Raw genomic sequence first — 12,931 nt, 5'->3', positions numbered from 1 at the left:
TTCAGCCAAAAATGAGACTTCTGTCATCATTTACTGCTGACACCAAATTTGCATGCTAAATCTTTATGCAACTCTTCCATATGGTCATATATGGAAGTGAGAAAAATGGTGCCTTTAGATGCATCACAGTGGATTTAACGTCATGTCATTTCATGTCAAAACATAATGATAAATGATACTTTAGAAAAAGAGATTTATCAATGAATGACTTAACTTTGGGTCGGTTTCTTATGCAAAGCTGTCAAATGACTTCAGGAGATTTCGAAATACAAAGAGAACAAAACATATTTGTGACCCTGGACCACAAAACCAGTCTTAAGTCGCTGGGGTATATTTGTAGCAATGGCAAAAAATACATTGCATGGGTCAAAATTATAGATTTTTCTTTTATGCCAAAAATCATTAGGAAATTAAGTAAAGATCATGTTCCATTAAGATTTTTTGTAAAATTCCTACTATAAATATATCAAAATGTAATTTTTTGATTTGTAATATGCATTGTTAAGAACTTAATTTGGACAACTTTAAAGGTGATTTTCTCAGTATTTTGATTTTTTTGCACCCTCAGATTCCAGATTTTCAAATAGATGTATCTCAGCCAAATATTGTCCTATCCTAACAAACCATACATCAATGGAAAGCTTATTTATTGAGCTTTCATATACATCTCAGTTTTGTAAAATTTTACCTTATGACTGGTTTTGTAGTCCAGGGTCACATTTGATGTTTTTATAGTACTTTTTGTCTATGGCAGAATATATCACAAATTTCTGTTGAGAAAATTAAGGACATTTTAAATTTTTGCTATAATATGTAGATGCTTTTATCTAAAGGCGACTTATATTGCAACACTGTAAAAAGTTTTCACCAGATTCAACTTAAAAACCTAAGTTCAGCAGCTGCCTTAAGTTTTTAAGTTAAATCAGCTTAAAACTAGAAGTCATTTTAACTTATTACAATAAAAATGAGTTGATTTAACCTGAGTTTAAATGACTTAAGTTGATTTAACTTAAAATTTTAAGGCAGCTGCTAAACTTAAGTTTTTAAGTTGAAACTGGCGAAAACTTTTACAGTGTAGTGTCATGTTTTACAATATTATAGAATTTATTAATATTTTAAATAAATACATATTTTATTTCTTTATCTAATTTTTATAGCTGATTTTTCTTCTTTATTTCAATGAACAAGAGTTTTTAAATATTTCTATTTAACTTTAATTTATTTTAGTTTTAGTTCTAGTCATTTTAGTACTTCAACTTCAACTTAATTTAGTGAATTGCCATGGCAATATTTCTAATTTTTAAGCTTAAGTTTTTCTTTCAATTTTAGTACTTTAAGTACTTTAAAGTTTTTCATCTATTTTTTTATAGCTGATATTTTTCAGCTTTATTTCAATGAACAAGTGTTTTTTTATATTTCTATTTAACTTTCATTTTATTTCAAATTTAGTTTTAGTAATTTTAGTACTTTAAGTACCTTAAAGTTTTTCATCTAATTTTTTTATCTGATTTTATTTCAACTTCAACTTAAATTAGTGAATTGCCATGGTAATATTTCTAATTTTAAGTTTAAGCTTAAGTTTTTCTTTCAATTTTTTCTTTAAGTACTTTAAAGTTTTTCATCTATTTTTTTTATAGCTGATATTTTTCAGCTTTATTTCAATGAACAAACATTTTATTATATTTCTATTTAGCTTTAATTCTTATTATTTCAGTTTTAGTAATTTTAGTCATTCAACTTCAACTTATTTCAGTTATTTGCCAAAGCAATATTTCTAATTTCAAGTTTAAGCTTATGTTTTTCATTTGTCATTTTTTAAATATTTCTATTTAGCCTTAATTTTTATTTCAATTTTAGTAATTTTGGTACTTTAAGTACTTTAAGTACTACGTTTTTTATGTTTTTTTTAATAGCCGACAGTTTTAAGCTTTATTTCAGTAAACAAGCTTCTTTATATTTCTATTTAGCTTTAATTCATTTAATTTGAGTTTTAGTTTTAGTTATTTGAGTACTTCAACTTATTTCAGTTAATTGCCAGGGCAATAATTCTAATTTTTAAGTTTAAGTCTTTCTTTTGTAATTTTTTTTTTTTTTTACAAAATATTTCTATTTAGCCTTAATTTCTATTTAAATTTGAGTCATTTTAGTATTTTAAGTGCTTTAAGTACTTTTCAGTTTTTTTTAATCTATTTTTATTTCTATATTTTATTTCAATGAACAAGCATTTCATATATTTCTATTGAACTTTAATTTATTTTATTTCAGTTTTAGTAATTTGTAGTACTTCATGTTTTCTAATTCTAATTTCAAGTTTTACTTTTGTCATTTTTTATATTTCTATTTAGCCTTAATTAACAAAAACATTTTTTAATACTTCTATTTGGAAATAAAAAATATTTATATATATATATATATATATATATATATTATTATATTATATTTATTATTATATTTTATTTATAATATTATTATATTATATTTATTATTATATTTTATTTATAATATTTATTATATTATATTTATATATATAATATTTTTATTTAAGTTTTAGTTTTATTAATAGTTCTTTTAATTTTAGTTTAAGTTTTAGAAATGTTGTTCTTTTGTCATTTTTGTTGTATTATTTTTTTAAATATTATGATATATTTTTAAAATCATTTATTTTTTATTTCAGTTTTAGTTTTAGTAATTATAGTACTTCAATAAAATATCAGTCAGTTGCCAGGCAGCATTTCTGAGCTTTTCATCTAATATTTATTTTCATTTTATTTGAGCTTTACATCATTTAATGAAAAGGATTTTTTAATAGTTATAGTTTTAGCACTGGATTGTGAACTATTCCTTTTATAATGATGCATGATGAGGTGTAGAAATGCTAAAAAGCAATGCTTCAAAAGAAGCTTCCATTATTAGCGCTCTAAAAATGCCGTTCTTCAGTCACCTTCGCGCCTCTCTTTCTCTCCTGAAGACGAGCTGCAGCTTTTACACCCACTGACTCGTAATGATTGTAAGAAAGGCAGATAAATACGCCTCTCGCTGCTGTCTAGACGGATGGGATGATGAGGGAAGAGTACAGAGAGAGTGTGTGTGTGTCTTCAGAGACATCTGTTTCTCTATCAGTCATGCACTTGGAGAGGAAGCGGAGGCCCAATCAGGAGGGATGTGAACCCGAACCGGGCCGCTGTTCAGGGTGTGATCTCATTAACCCCAGCGACTCGGCTCACCTGCTCAAGTGTTGGTCATTAACCCACAGCAGACGCTTCTCTCACCTGCATTCATTTGTTAATTTGGGCTCATTGTTTCGCCCTGTTGAAGTAAAGTCTATCCTCAGACAAAAAAAAAAAAAAAAAAAGTCTTCTAAGTATCTGTGACCTCCAGATGTGATTGCTGAATTTGCATTGCGCTCCCTTAAAATCATGCAATTGTTGCATAATGCTGGATTAAACGGCCCTGCATCACATCTGTGAAATTAAATCCAATATTTCTTAGTTTTTGTGTGCTGCTGATTCCAAAAATAGCCTGTTTTGCTGAGTTGGTTTGGTATTCTGGGTGGTTTCTAGGGTGTTTTGGGTGGTTACCAGGGTGTTGCTAAGGAGTTTCTAGGGTGTTCTGGGTGGTTACCAGGGTGTTGCTAGGTGGTAGCTAGAGTGGTTGCCTAGGCATTACTAATGTCATTTTTAGGGTGATCTGGGTGGCTACTGGGATGTTCCTATGGAGTTTCTAGGGTGTTCTGGGTGGTTACTAGGGTGTTGCTAAGTGGTAGCTAGAGTGGTTGCCTAGGCATTACTAATGTCAATTTTAAGGTGATCTGGGTAGTTACCCGGATGTTCCTGTGGAGTTTCTAGGGTGTTCTGGGTGGTTACTAGGGTGTTGCTAAGTGGTAGCTAGATTGGTTGCCTAGGCATTACTAATGTCAATTTTAGGCTGATCTGGGTGGTTACTGGGATGTTCCTATGGAGTTTCTAGGGTGTTCTGGGTGGTTACTAGGGTGTTGCTAAGTGGTAGCTAGAGTGGTTGCCTAGGCATTACTAATGTCAATTTTAAGGTGATCTGGGTAGTTACCCGGATGTTCCTGTGGAGTTTCTAGGGTGTTCTGGGTGGTTACTAGGGTGTTGCTAAGTGGTAGCTAGATTGGTTGCCTAGGCATTACTAATGTCAATTTTAGGCTGATCTGGGTGGTTACTGGGATGTTCCTATGGAGTTTCTAGGGTGTTCTGGGTGGTTACTAGGGTGTTGCTAAGTGGTAGCTAGAGTGGTTGCCTAGGCATTACTAATGTCAATTTTAAGGTGATCTGGGTAGTTACCCGGATGTTCCTGTGGAGTTTCTAGGGTGTTCTGGGTGGTTACTAGGGTGTTGCTAAGTGGTAGCTAGATTGGTTGCCTAGGCAGTACTAATGCCAATTTTAGGCTGATCTGGGTGGTTACTGGGATGTTGCTATGGAGTTTCTAGGGTGTTCTGGGTGATTACCAGGGTGTTGCTAAGTGGTAGCTAGAGTGGTTGCCTAGGCATTACTAATGTCAATTTTAGGCTGATCTGGGTGGTTACTGGGATGTTCCTATGGAGTTTCTAGGGTGTTCTGGGTGGTTACCAGGGTGTTGCTAAGTGGTAGCTAGAGTGGTTGCCTAAGCATTACTAATGTCAATTTTAGGCTGATCTGGGTGGTTACTGGGATGTTGCTATGGAGTTTCTAGGGTGTTCTGGGTGGTTACTAGGGTGTTGCTAAGTGGTAGCTAGAGTGGTTGCCTAGGCATTACTAATGTCAATTTTAGGCTGATCTGGGTGGTTACTGGGATGTTGCTATGGAGTTTCTAGGGTGTTCTGGGTGATTACCAGGGTGTTGCTAAGTGGTAGCTAGAGTGGTTGCCTAGGCAGTACTAATGTCAATTTTAGGCTGATCTGGGTGGTTACTGGGATGTTGCTATGGAGTTTCTAGGGTGTTCTGGGTGGTTACTAGGGTGTTGCTAAGTGGTAGCTAGAGTGGTTGCCTAGGCAGTACTAATGTCAATTTTAGGCTGATCTGGGTGGTTACTGGGATGTTCCTATGGAGTTTCTAGGGTGTTCTGGGTGGTTACTAGGGTGTTGCTAAGTGGTAGCTAGAGTGGTTGCCTAGGCATTACTAATGTTAATTTTAGGCTGATCTGAGTGGTTACTGGGATGTTGCTAAGTGATAATGCTGGATTAAACTGCCCTGCATCACATCTGCGTAATGAAATCCAATATTTCTTAGTTATTGTGTGCTGCTGATTCCAAATATAGCCTGTTTTGCTGGAGCATGTCACACTTTGTCAGTAAATATGATGCATTTTGTAGCATTTTTGCTTTTGACAACTATTTCTAAGGTGAAGAAGTCTTTATATTTTTGCATAAACACATTATTGAATCAGATTCAGAGTCAGATTATAGCTATTTGTTTAATTCTCAGCCCATTTTCACATTATTTTATGTGTAGATTTGAATTATGGCTAGTGATGGAAGAAAATGCAAGCATGAGCCTGATGTTTTTTCTGCTTTAAGTGCATCCAACAGCCACAGAACATGACAGATTTTGTGAAAACAGCTTATTTATTTAAAAATGTGCATTTATTTAAATTAACATGTTTATTATGGTAGCATGGTATTTAACCATTTTCAGGATAATTTTGTTTATTTTACAATTTAGTAATTTTTGTAATTAAACTTTTACATTTTGTTTAAGTTTAAGTGATTTTGTGTTTTAGTCATTTTCAGTTTATTTGTTAAATATTTATTTAAATACCATATAAATATTTATTTAATAAATTATATTTATAAATGTTTTATTTTTGTTTTATAATTTATTATGTAAATACATATTTATTTATATAACAATAAATATATTTTAAATGTATTTATTTCAGTTTTAGTTTTATACATGAAGTTTTAAGTATACTGTAAGTTAAAGTTTATTTTGCAAAAAAAATGTACAGGATGAAAAGTTTTTATTAATATATTTGAATTCAGCTTAATTCAATTAGGTAATTTTAGGCCTTTAATTTTAACATTTATATTTATTAATTTATTCATTTATTTTCCCCAAAATGCAGGGATGTGTAATAGCTCAGAAAACAAAATTGAAACATCAGCTTTGTCTCAGATGTTTCTCTTAAATTTTTTAGGAGGAATTTACATGAATGTGATGGGAAATATCTGACTTTCGATTTCATACTTGGCAAGTCTAAGCAGTTTGAGACCTTGTTGACTCTCCATTTTTTCTCCATGTAGTCTTACCGCTGTCTAGGACGAAATTGCAGTTTTTTTAGACATTGGAAATGAATATTTTTGAGTGGCAGTGAAAAGGGATGTGAAGTCAGAGTCAGCGAGGTCTGGTGTCATGACAAAGGAAATTAAATCTGAAAGTGCCTTTAACTATCATAACTGGGGGGAAAAGAGCCCAGATTACTTTCTGATTTGCCCTGAAATAGTCATAATACAGGCATTATATGCAGACTCTTTATGCTTGTGAAGAAGGTGACGCCCCTGACGGCGAATAATGGCGGTGATTTTTCTCACTTCTGAGCGCTCGATGCTTTTGCTGGAGGGGAGCGCAGATATTAGGCCTCTTTTCATTCGCATCCTCGACGCCTCGAAAATAGCTCGCGGTCAGAACAGCATGTTAGCATTCACTATCCCTGCTGAATCTCTGAATCGGCCATTATCACAATGTGCCGAGATGATTGCGCAGGTCATTTTCATGGGTACAGACTCCCATCGCATCTAGCAATTATTCCAGGAGCGCTGACATTAGAGCTGTAATCCTTTAGTGAGTCAGGAGGGGGGTGAATATTTCAGCGTCTAAATCAAACACCAATTCATGGGGGCTAAACTGGAGCTGCTGCAGCTTTTATGGCCATAATTGTAAATCATAAAGCTGTAATTGATTCTGATGCTTCCTGCCGTTACCGTGCTGTTCCTGTGATTCCTGTGTGATGAGATAAATGCTCAGCAGGCGTAACCAGACTCTCACATGTTCTCACATGTGGATAATGTGACTGTTTACCATGCAAAAGATCCTGCCATAAGTGGTAGGTGGTTGCTAGGGTGTTGCAATGCTGTTTAGAGGGTGTTCTGGGTGGTTACCAGGGTGTTGCTTGGTGGTTACGGTTTCTGGTTTACTAGGATGTTGCTACTAGTTTTCCATGAGTTGGTTTGGCATTCTGGGTGGTTTCTAGGGTTGTTACCAGGGTGTTGCTAAGGAGTTTCTGGGGTTTTCTGGGTGGTTACCAGGGTGTTGCTAAGTGTTAGCTAGAGTGGTTACTTAGGCATTACTAATGTTAATTTTAGGGTGATCTAGGTGGTTACCGAGATGTTGCTATGGAGTTTCTAGGGTGTTCTGGGTGGTTACCTGGGTGTTGCTAAGTGGTAGTGTAAGAACTTCTACTCTGGGTCACTGCAGTTTTCCGGGTCTGTCGAGTGGATCAGCAACAAGCGCGCTTGGAATAGACAACAACACACCATATGCCAATACAAGTGGTTTGTTGTTCTCTACTAAAGAAGATGGGGCAGTTCCATCTTTTATACAGCACCCTTACAAACCTTCAAGTAGGCGGGGGTTCACATATCATTTAAGAAAATACTTCTACATATGGGAGGGAAAAAATACAGATAGTTCAGAGCAGTTATAAGGAAGTGAACAATCTCTAGGAACAGAGTGCAGCCGCACCGAACTGGTTTCCTGCCCGACAGATGACCCTGAGAAGGCAGACACCACAAAAACAACTATTCGACACACAGAACCATATCATCACACTCTTAACTGAAATACCCTGTAAAACATAAGGCAACTACCAAATAGGAAAAGAAATTGTATTGCAAAAACACATTAATTCTTATAGGTAGCTAGAGTGGTTGCCTAGGCAGTACTAATGTCAATTTTAGGCTGATCTGTGTGGTTACGGGGATGTTCCTGTGGAGTTTCTAGGGTTTTCTGGGTGGTTACCAGGGTATTGCTAAGTGGTAGCTAGAGTGGTTGCCTAGGCGGTACTAACGTCAATTTTAGGCTGATCTGGGTGGTTACTGGGATGTTCCTATGGAGTTTCTAGGGTGTTCTGGGTGGTTACTTGGGTGTTGCTAAGTGGTAGCTATACAGTCCCTCCAGAAAAACGCGGCGTTTTTTTGTGATTGTTGCGGGCAAAAATCCTTGATTATGCGGCACGTTTTCTTAAAAAATGCGATTGAATATGCGGGATATTTATGCGATTTTATGCGATGAAATTGCGGGAACTTGCAAAAACTGCGGGAACTTGCAAAAACTGCGGTTTGGTGAAAAAGAGAGAAAAAAAGTGATTCCCCCAACACACTTATTGCCAGATGTAGCACCGTAAGGGGTGAATTTCGTTATTCTGGACTCAATTATAATTATAACATCGACTACTCCACCCTGGGAATCTCTCCCAGGGAAATAATGGTCAAAGACACCCAGGTCTGTTCCCACAAGAATAGAGCAGAGACGTGAATATAGAAAAAAAGGTACAATATTTTATTATTACTGGGATAAAAGCTAAACACACAGACACAATTTAGGACACAAGGGGTTAATATGGCTTCCAAATCAAAACAAAAAATAAACAAATTAGACAAATTAAAAGTAACACATCAGATGGCAAGGAGAAATAACCAACCTACCCCAATTCCACTTCACTACGCACTTCAAACGTACACTAATGTACTCATTTCACCACAAACACACGTGTATTCAGATGACACGTGTAAAAATCAGAAGAACAAAATCACTCAGTGAACAAGGGTACCCATTAACATGGACCTAGAGTGGTCAGCACTCCTTAGCCCGTCCAACAAAATTAACAAAATCAACATCAAATTGACACAAATCAAGAAACACACACACACACAAAAAAGAATATAATCAAATAGTCACAAGTCAAAATCAACTAAACACGAAAAAAAAAAAAAATCAAATGACCATAAATCAAATCAAATCAATAAACACAAATAAAAAAAAAATTGATCAACAAAAATAGAAAAGCAACAAAATAACGGATGCAATCACATTACACCTGGTCCATCAACAATATACACACAACAAAATTTACTCCATAAGATCACGCAAACTCACAACCCTTAGTACCGGTTTCTCACGCTCACACACTCGTACATATACACACTCGCACACGCTTCCAACAATAAACAAACAGACCACACTCAAACCACTCACATCAACTTATAATTTCATCCACACAACAATCTAATGGTACCATACGAACCCCACAAACACAGTCCTCCAGTTGAAACAGTGCGGGGATGGCCAAACGGCCACACGGATTAATATTCGGGTCTCACAATCTCTCGATGTCCAGTTCACTTGATGTGGACTGGTCAGGCTGGCGAAAATGAAGTGAGGCAAGACAGAATGTCGCGGCAACGCGCGACCACAATAGTACTCGAAAGAACGAAGACAAAGACCCAAACGGAAATGGGATTATGAAATCAAGCAAGCCCGCGGAAATCTGCAATTTATGCGGCGAAAGTGTGCCGTATTTGAAAAAATGCGTCCCCCGCATAAATATGCGGACTTTGGCTGATTATGCATGGAATCATGCGATCGCATAATCGCGTTTTTCTGGAGGGACTGGCTATAGTGGTTGCCTAGTCATTACTAATGTCAATTTTAAGGTGATCTGGGTGGTTACCAGGATGTTGCTATGGAGTTTCTAGAGTGTTTTGGTGGTTACCAGAGTGTTGCTGGGTGGTTACTAGGGTGTTGCTTGGTGGTAGCTAGAGTGGTTACTTAGGCATTACTGATGTCAATTTTAGGGTGATCTGGGTGGTTACAGGGATGTTGCTATGGAGGCGTAACCAGACTCTCACATGTTGCAAGGATAATATGACTGTTTACCACACAAAAGATCCTGCCGTAAGTGGTAGGTGGTTGCTAGGGTGTTGCAATGCTGTTTAGAGGGTGTTCTGGGTGGTTACCAGGGTGTTGCTTGGTGGTTACGGTTTCTGGTTTACTAGGATGTTGCTACTAGCTTCCCATGAGTTGGTTTGGTATTCTGGGTGGTTTCTAGGGTGGTTACCAGGGTGTTGCTAAGGAGTTTCTAGGGTTTTCAGGGTGGTTACCAGGGTGTTGCTAAGTGTTAGCTAGAGTGGTTACTTAGGCATTACTAATGTTAGTTTTAAGGTGATCTGGGTGGTTACCAGGATGTTGCTATGGAGTTTCTAGAGTGTTTTGGTGGTTACCAGAGTGTTGCTGGGTGGTTACTAGGGTGTTGCTTGGTGGTAGCTAGAGTGGTTACTTAGGCATTACTGATGTCAATTTTAGGCTGATCTGGGTGGTTACTGGGATGTTCCTATGGAGTTTCTAGGGTGTTCTGGATGGTTACTTGGGTGTTGCTAAGTGGTAGCTATAGTGGTACTCTAGGCGTTACTAATGTCAATTTTAAGGTGATCTGGGTGGTTACCAGGATGTTGCTATGGAGTTTCTAGAGTGTTTTGGTGGTTACCAGAGTGTTGCTGGGTGGTTACTAGGGTGTTGCTTGGTGGTAGCTAGAGTGGTTACTTAGGCATTACTGATGTCAGTTTTAGGGTGATCTGGGTGGTTACAGGGATGTTGCTATGGAGTTTCTAGGGTGTTCTGGGTGATTACTTGGCTGTTGCTAAGTGGTAGCTAGAGTGGTTACTTAGGCATTACTAATGTCAGTTTTAGTTTTATTGTGTGCTGCTGATTCCAAAAATAGCTTTAGGGTGATGTGGATGATTGCATTTTGGGTGGTTGCTAAGGTGTTGCTCTGTGGTTGTCAGGATGTTTCTATGCAGTTTCTAGAGTTTTCTGGGTGGTTACTAGGGTGTTGCTAGGTTGTAGCCAGAAGGTTGTGAGTTTTTACTACAATTTACATTATGTCTATATGGGTGGGATTGCTGTCATTTAGTTTGTGTTCTAGATGGTTAGCAAGGGGTTTCTAGGGAATTCTGGGTGGTTGCTAGAGATTTGGTATGTAATTGTGTTTAAGTTGTTGGTTGCTAGGGTGTTGTGTTGCCAGGATGTTGCTAGGCAGTTGCTTGTTTTGCTGTAGCTAGGTGGTTACAAAGGCATACAATTCTAGTGTATTTTTGGTGGTTGTTCTGGGTGGTTACTAGGGTGTTGCTAGGTTGTAGCCAGGAGGTTGTGAGTGGTTACTATATTACTATATGGGTGGAATTGCTATGTCATTTCTATTGTTTTTGTAGGTGTTTACCAAGGGGTTTCTAGGGTATTCCGGTTGGTTGCTTTGTGGTTACTTGGGTGTTACTGTGCCTTCTTTTAGGGTGATCTGGGTGGTTGCTAGGATGTGGTTGCCAGGATATTCTAGGTAGTTGCTAGGGCTTTATGTCGTTTCTCCAGTGTTCTAGGGCAGGGCATTGCTAGGGTGTCCTGGATGGTTACTAGGGTAGAGTTAGAGTTTTGTGAGTGGCATTACTTTGTCATTTTTAGAGTGATCTGAGCGGTTGTCTGAATGTTGTTTTTAGGTTTCTAGGGTATTCCATGTAGTTGCTAGTGCTTAGTTTTTTTGTATTTTGTTTCTAAGCTGTTCTGGGTATACTAGGGCATTGCAAGGTGTTAGTTAGGGTAGTGTTGTGAGTAGCAGCTTAGGAATTAATAATTTTTTAAGGTTGCTAGGATGTTGCTATGTGGTTGCTAGGGTATTTTATGTTGTTACTAGGGCTATGCTGTGAATTACTTATTTTTCAAACACCAATAAAACTAAGTATGGCAAAATGATTCTGTACATATTAAATCTTGAGAGGCTTTGTGAAGTTGTTTGTGCCAATTGTTTGCATTGATCGAATATTGACTAAACATCATCTGATTGATTTATGAGTCTCTCTCCCTTTCTCTGTGAACAGAATCCCGCTGTGGATCAGAGGTCGTGTGCGCATCCCTCAGCCAAACAAGAGTCCACTGTGTCTTCTTATGCTTGCCAGAGACGAACAACATTGAACAACCACAATAAGATCTTTACAGTGAGTACAAACACACACGTGTGCTGCTAATCAAACTCCAACCGGAAAGGACACTGAGAATATTATTTTAAAACTGACATCACGGTGTTCTCGAGTTATTTTAATCTCTGGCCCACTTGCAGCACAGTATGAACAGAACAGAAGGGGGCCGAACCACACACACACACACACGTCCCCATTAACATGCACATTAGCTGCTTCAGCTGTACACTGTGCCGTTTCTCATGACAAACACCAACACAACCATTTATGTCAGAACAGGGGTGTAGTGACCTTTTTAAAGGATGTTTTGTTTTTAGAAATTGTCCTCTTAGACATAACAAGACTTTTACATGTTTTCAAGAAAATATGAGTTGTGTTTGCCTGTGTAAAGTAGTTATTTGAGTGTTTTGGATGGTTACCAGAGGGTTTGCATAAGGGTGCCCGGTTGTTGCTAAATGGTTGCTTTAAGGGTGTAGAATTTAGTATGGATGCTAGGGATGTGTCCCTACCAATATCCAGCGACTACTAAATTGTCCCCAGTAATAATTTTGATCAAACAATTAATCTGAAATAGGTCATTCCATTGATGTTACCTGAAAAGTTCAATTAAATACGCTAGAAAACTGTGCACTTACAAGGACGCACATTTAATACATTTGTGGAGTAAGAACATACAGTATAAGGTAGTAGACCTGTTTAAAACACATGCACAATTCAGTTGAATGGGACGTTTTACTTTCTTTAACTTTGTTGTTATGTTATTTTGTGTGCATCTGCTTCTCCAGTTTGCTGTTTTTCCATTGAATATCACTATATAGACTAATACAATGAGATACAACAATAATTCCTCAAATATTTATTACAATATACACTGATAAATTGAACTTTCACTTCAATGGTGTATGCAATGCATGGATGCTTTCAAGTGATTTGCTATTGAATTGTCACCAACTGAGTTACAGTGCTCAAACC

The 12,931-nt window shown here is 36.9% G+C and overlaps 1 protein-coding gene across 1 annotated transcript in view; it reads left to right on the top strand.

Annotated features, from left to right (window-relative positions):
* The window catches only part of dntt (deoxynucleotidyltransferase, terminal), a 203,448-nt gene that overhangs the window by 18,238 nt on the left and 172,279 nt on the right, over positions 1–12,931 (top strand). Inside the window, exon 3 of the mRNA XM_073834512.1 lies at positions 11,861–11,977. Within this exon, the coding sequence (XP_073690613.1) occupies positions 11,861–11,977 (117 nt within the window). The remainder of the gene's footprint in view (positions 1–11,860; positions 11,978–12,931) is intronic.

The sequence above is a fragment of the Garra rufa genome, chromosome 2 (genome assembly GCF_049309525.1).
Source record: "Garra rufa chromosome 2, GarRuf1.0, whole genome shotgun sequence".
NCBI classification, from domain to species: domain Eukaryota; kingdom Metazoa; phylum Chordata; class Actinopteri; order Cypriniformes; family Cyprinidae; genus Garra; species Garra rufa.
The sequence above is the reverse complement of the archived record's forward strand: the minus strand, read 5'-3'. Positions and strand labels throughout refer to the sequence as shown.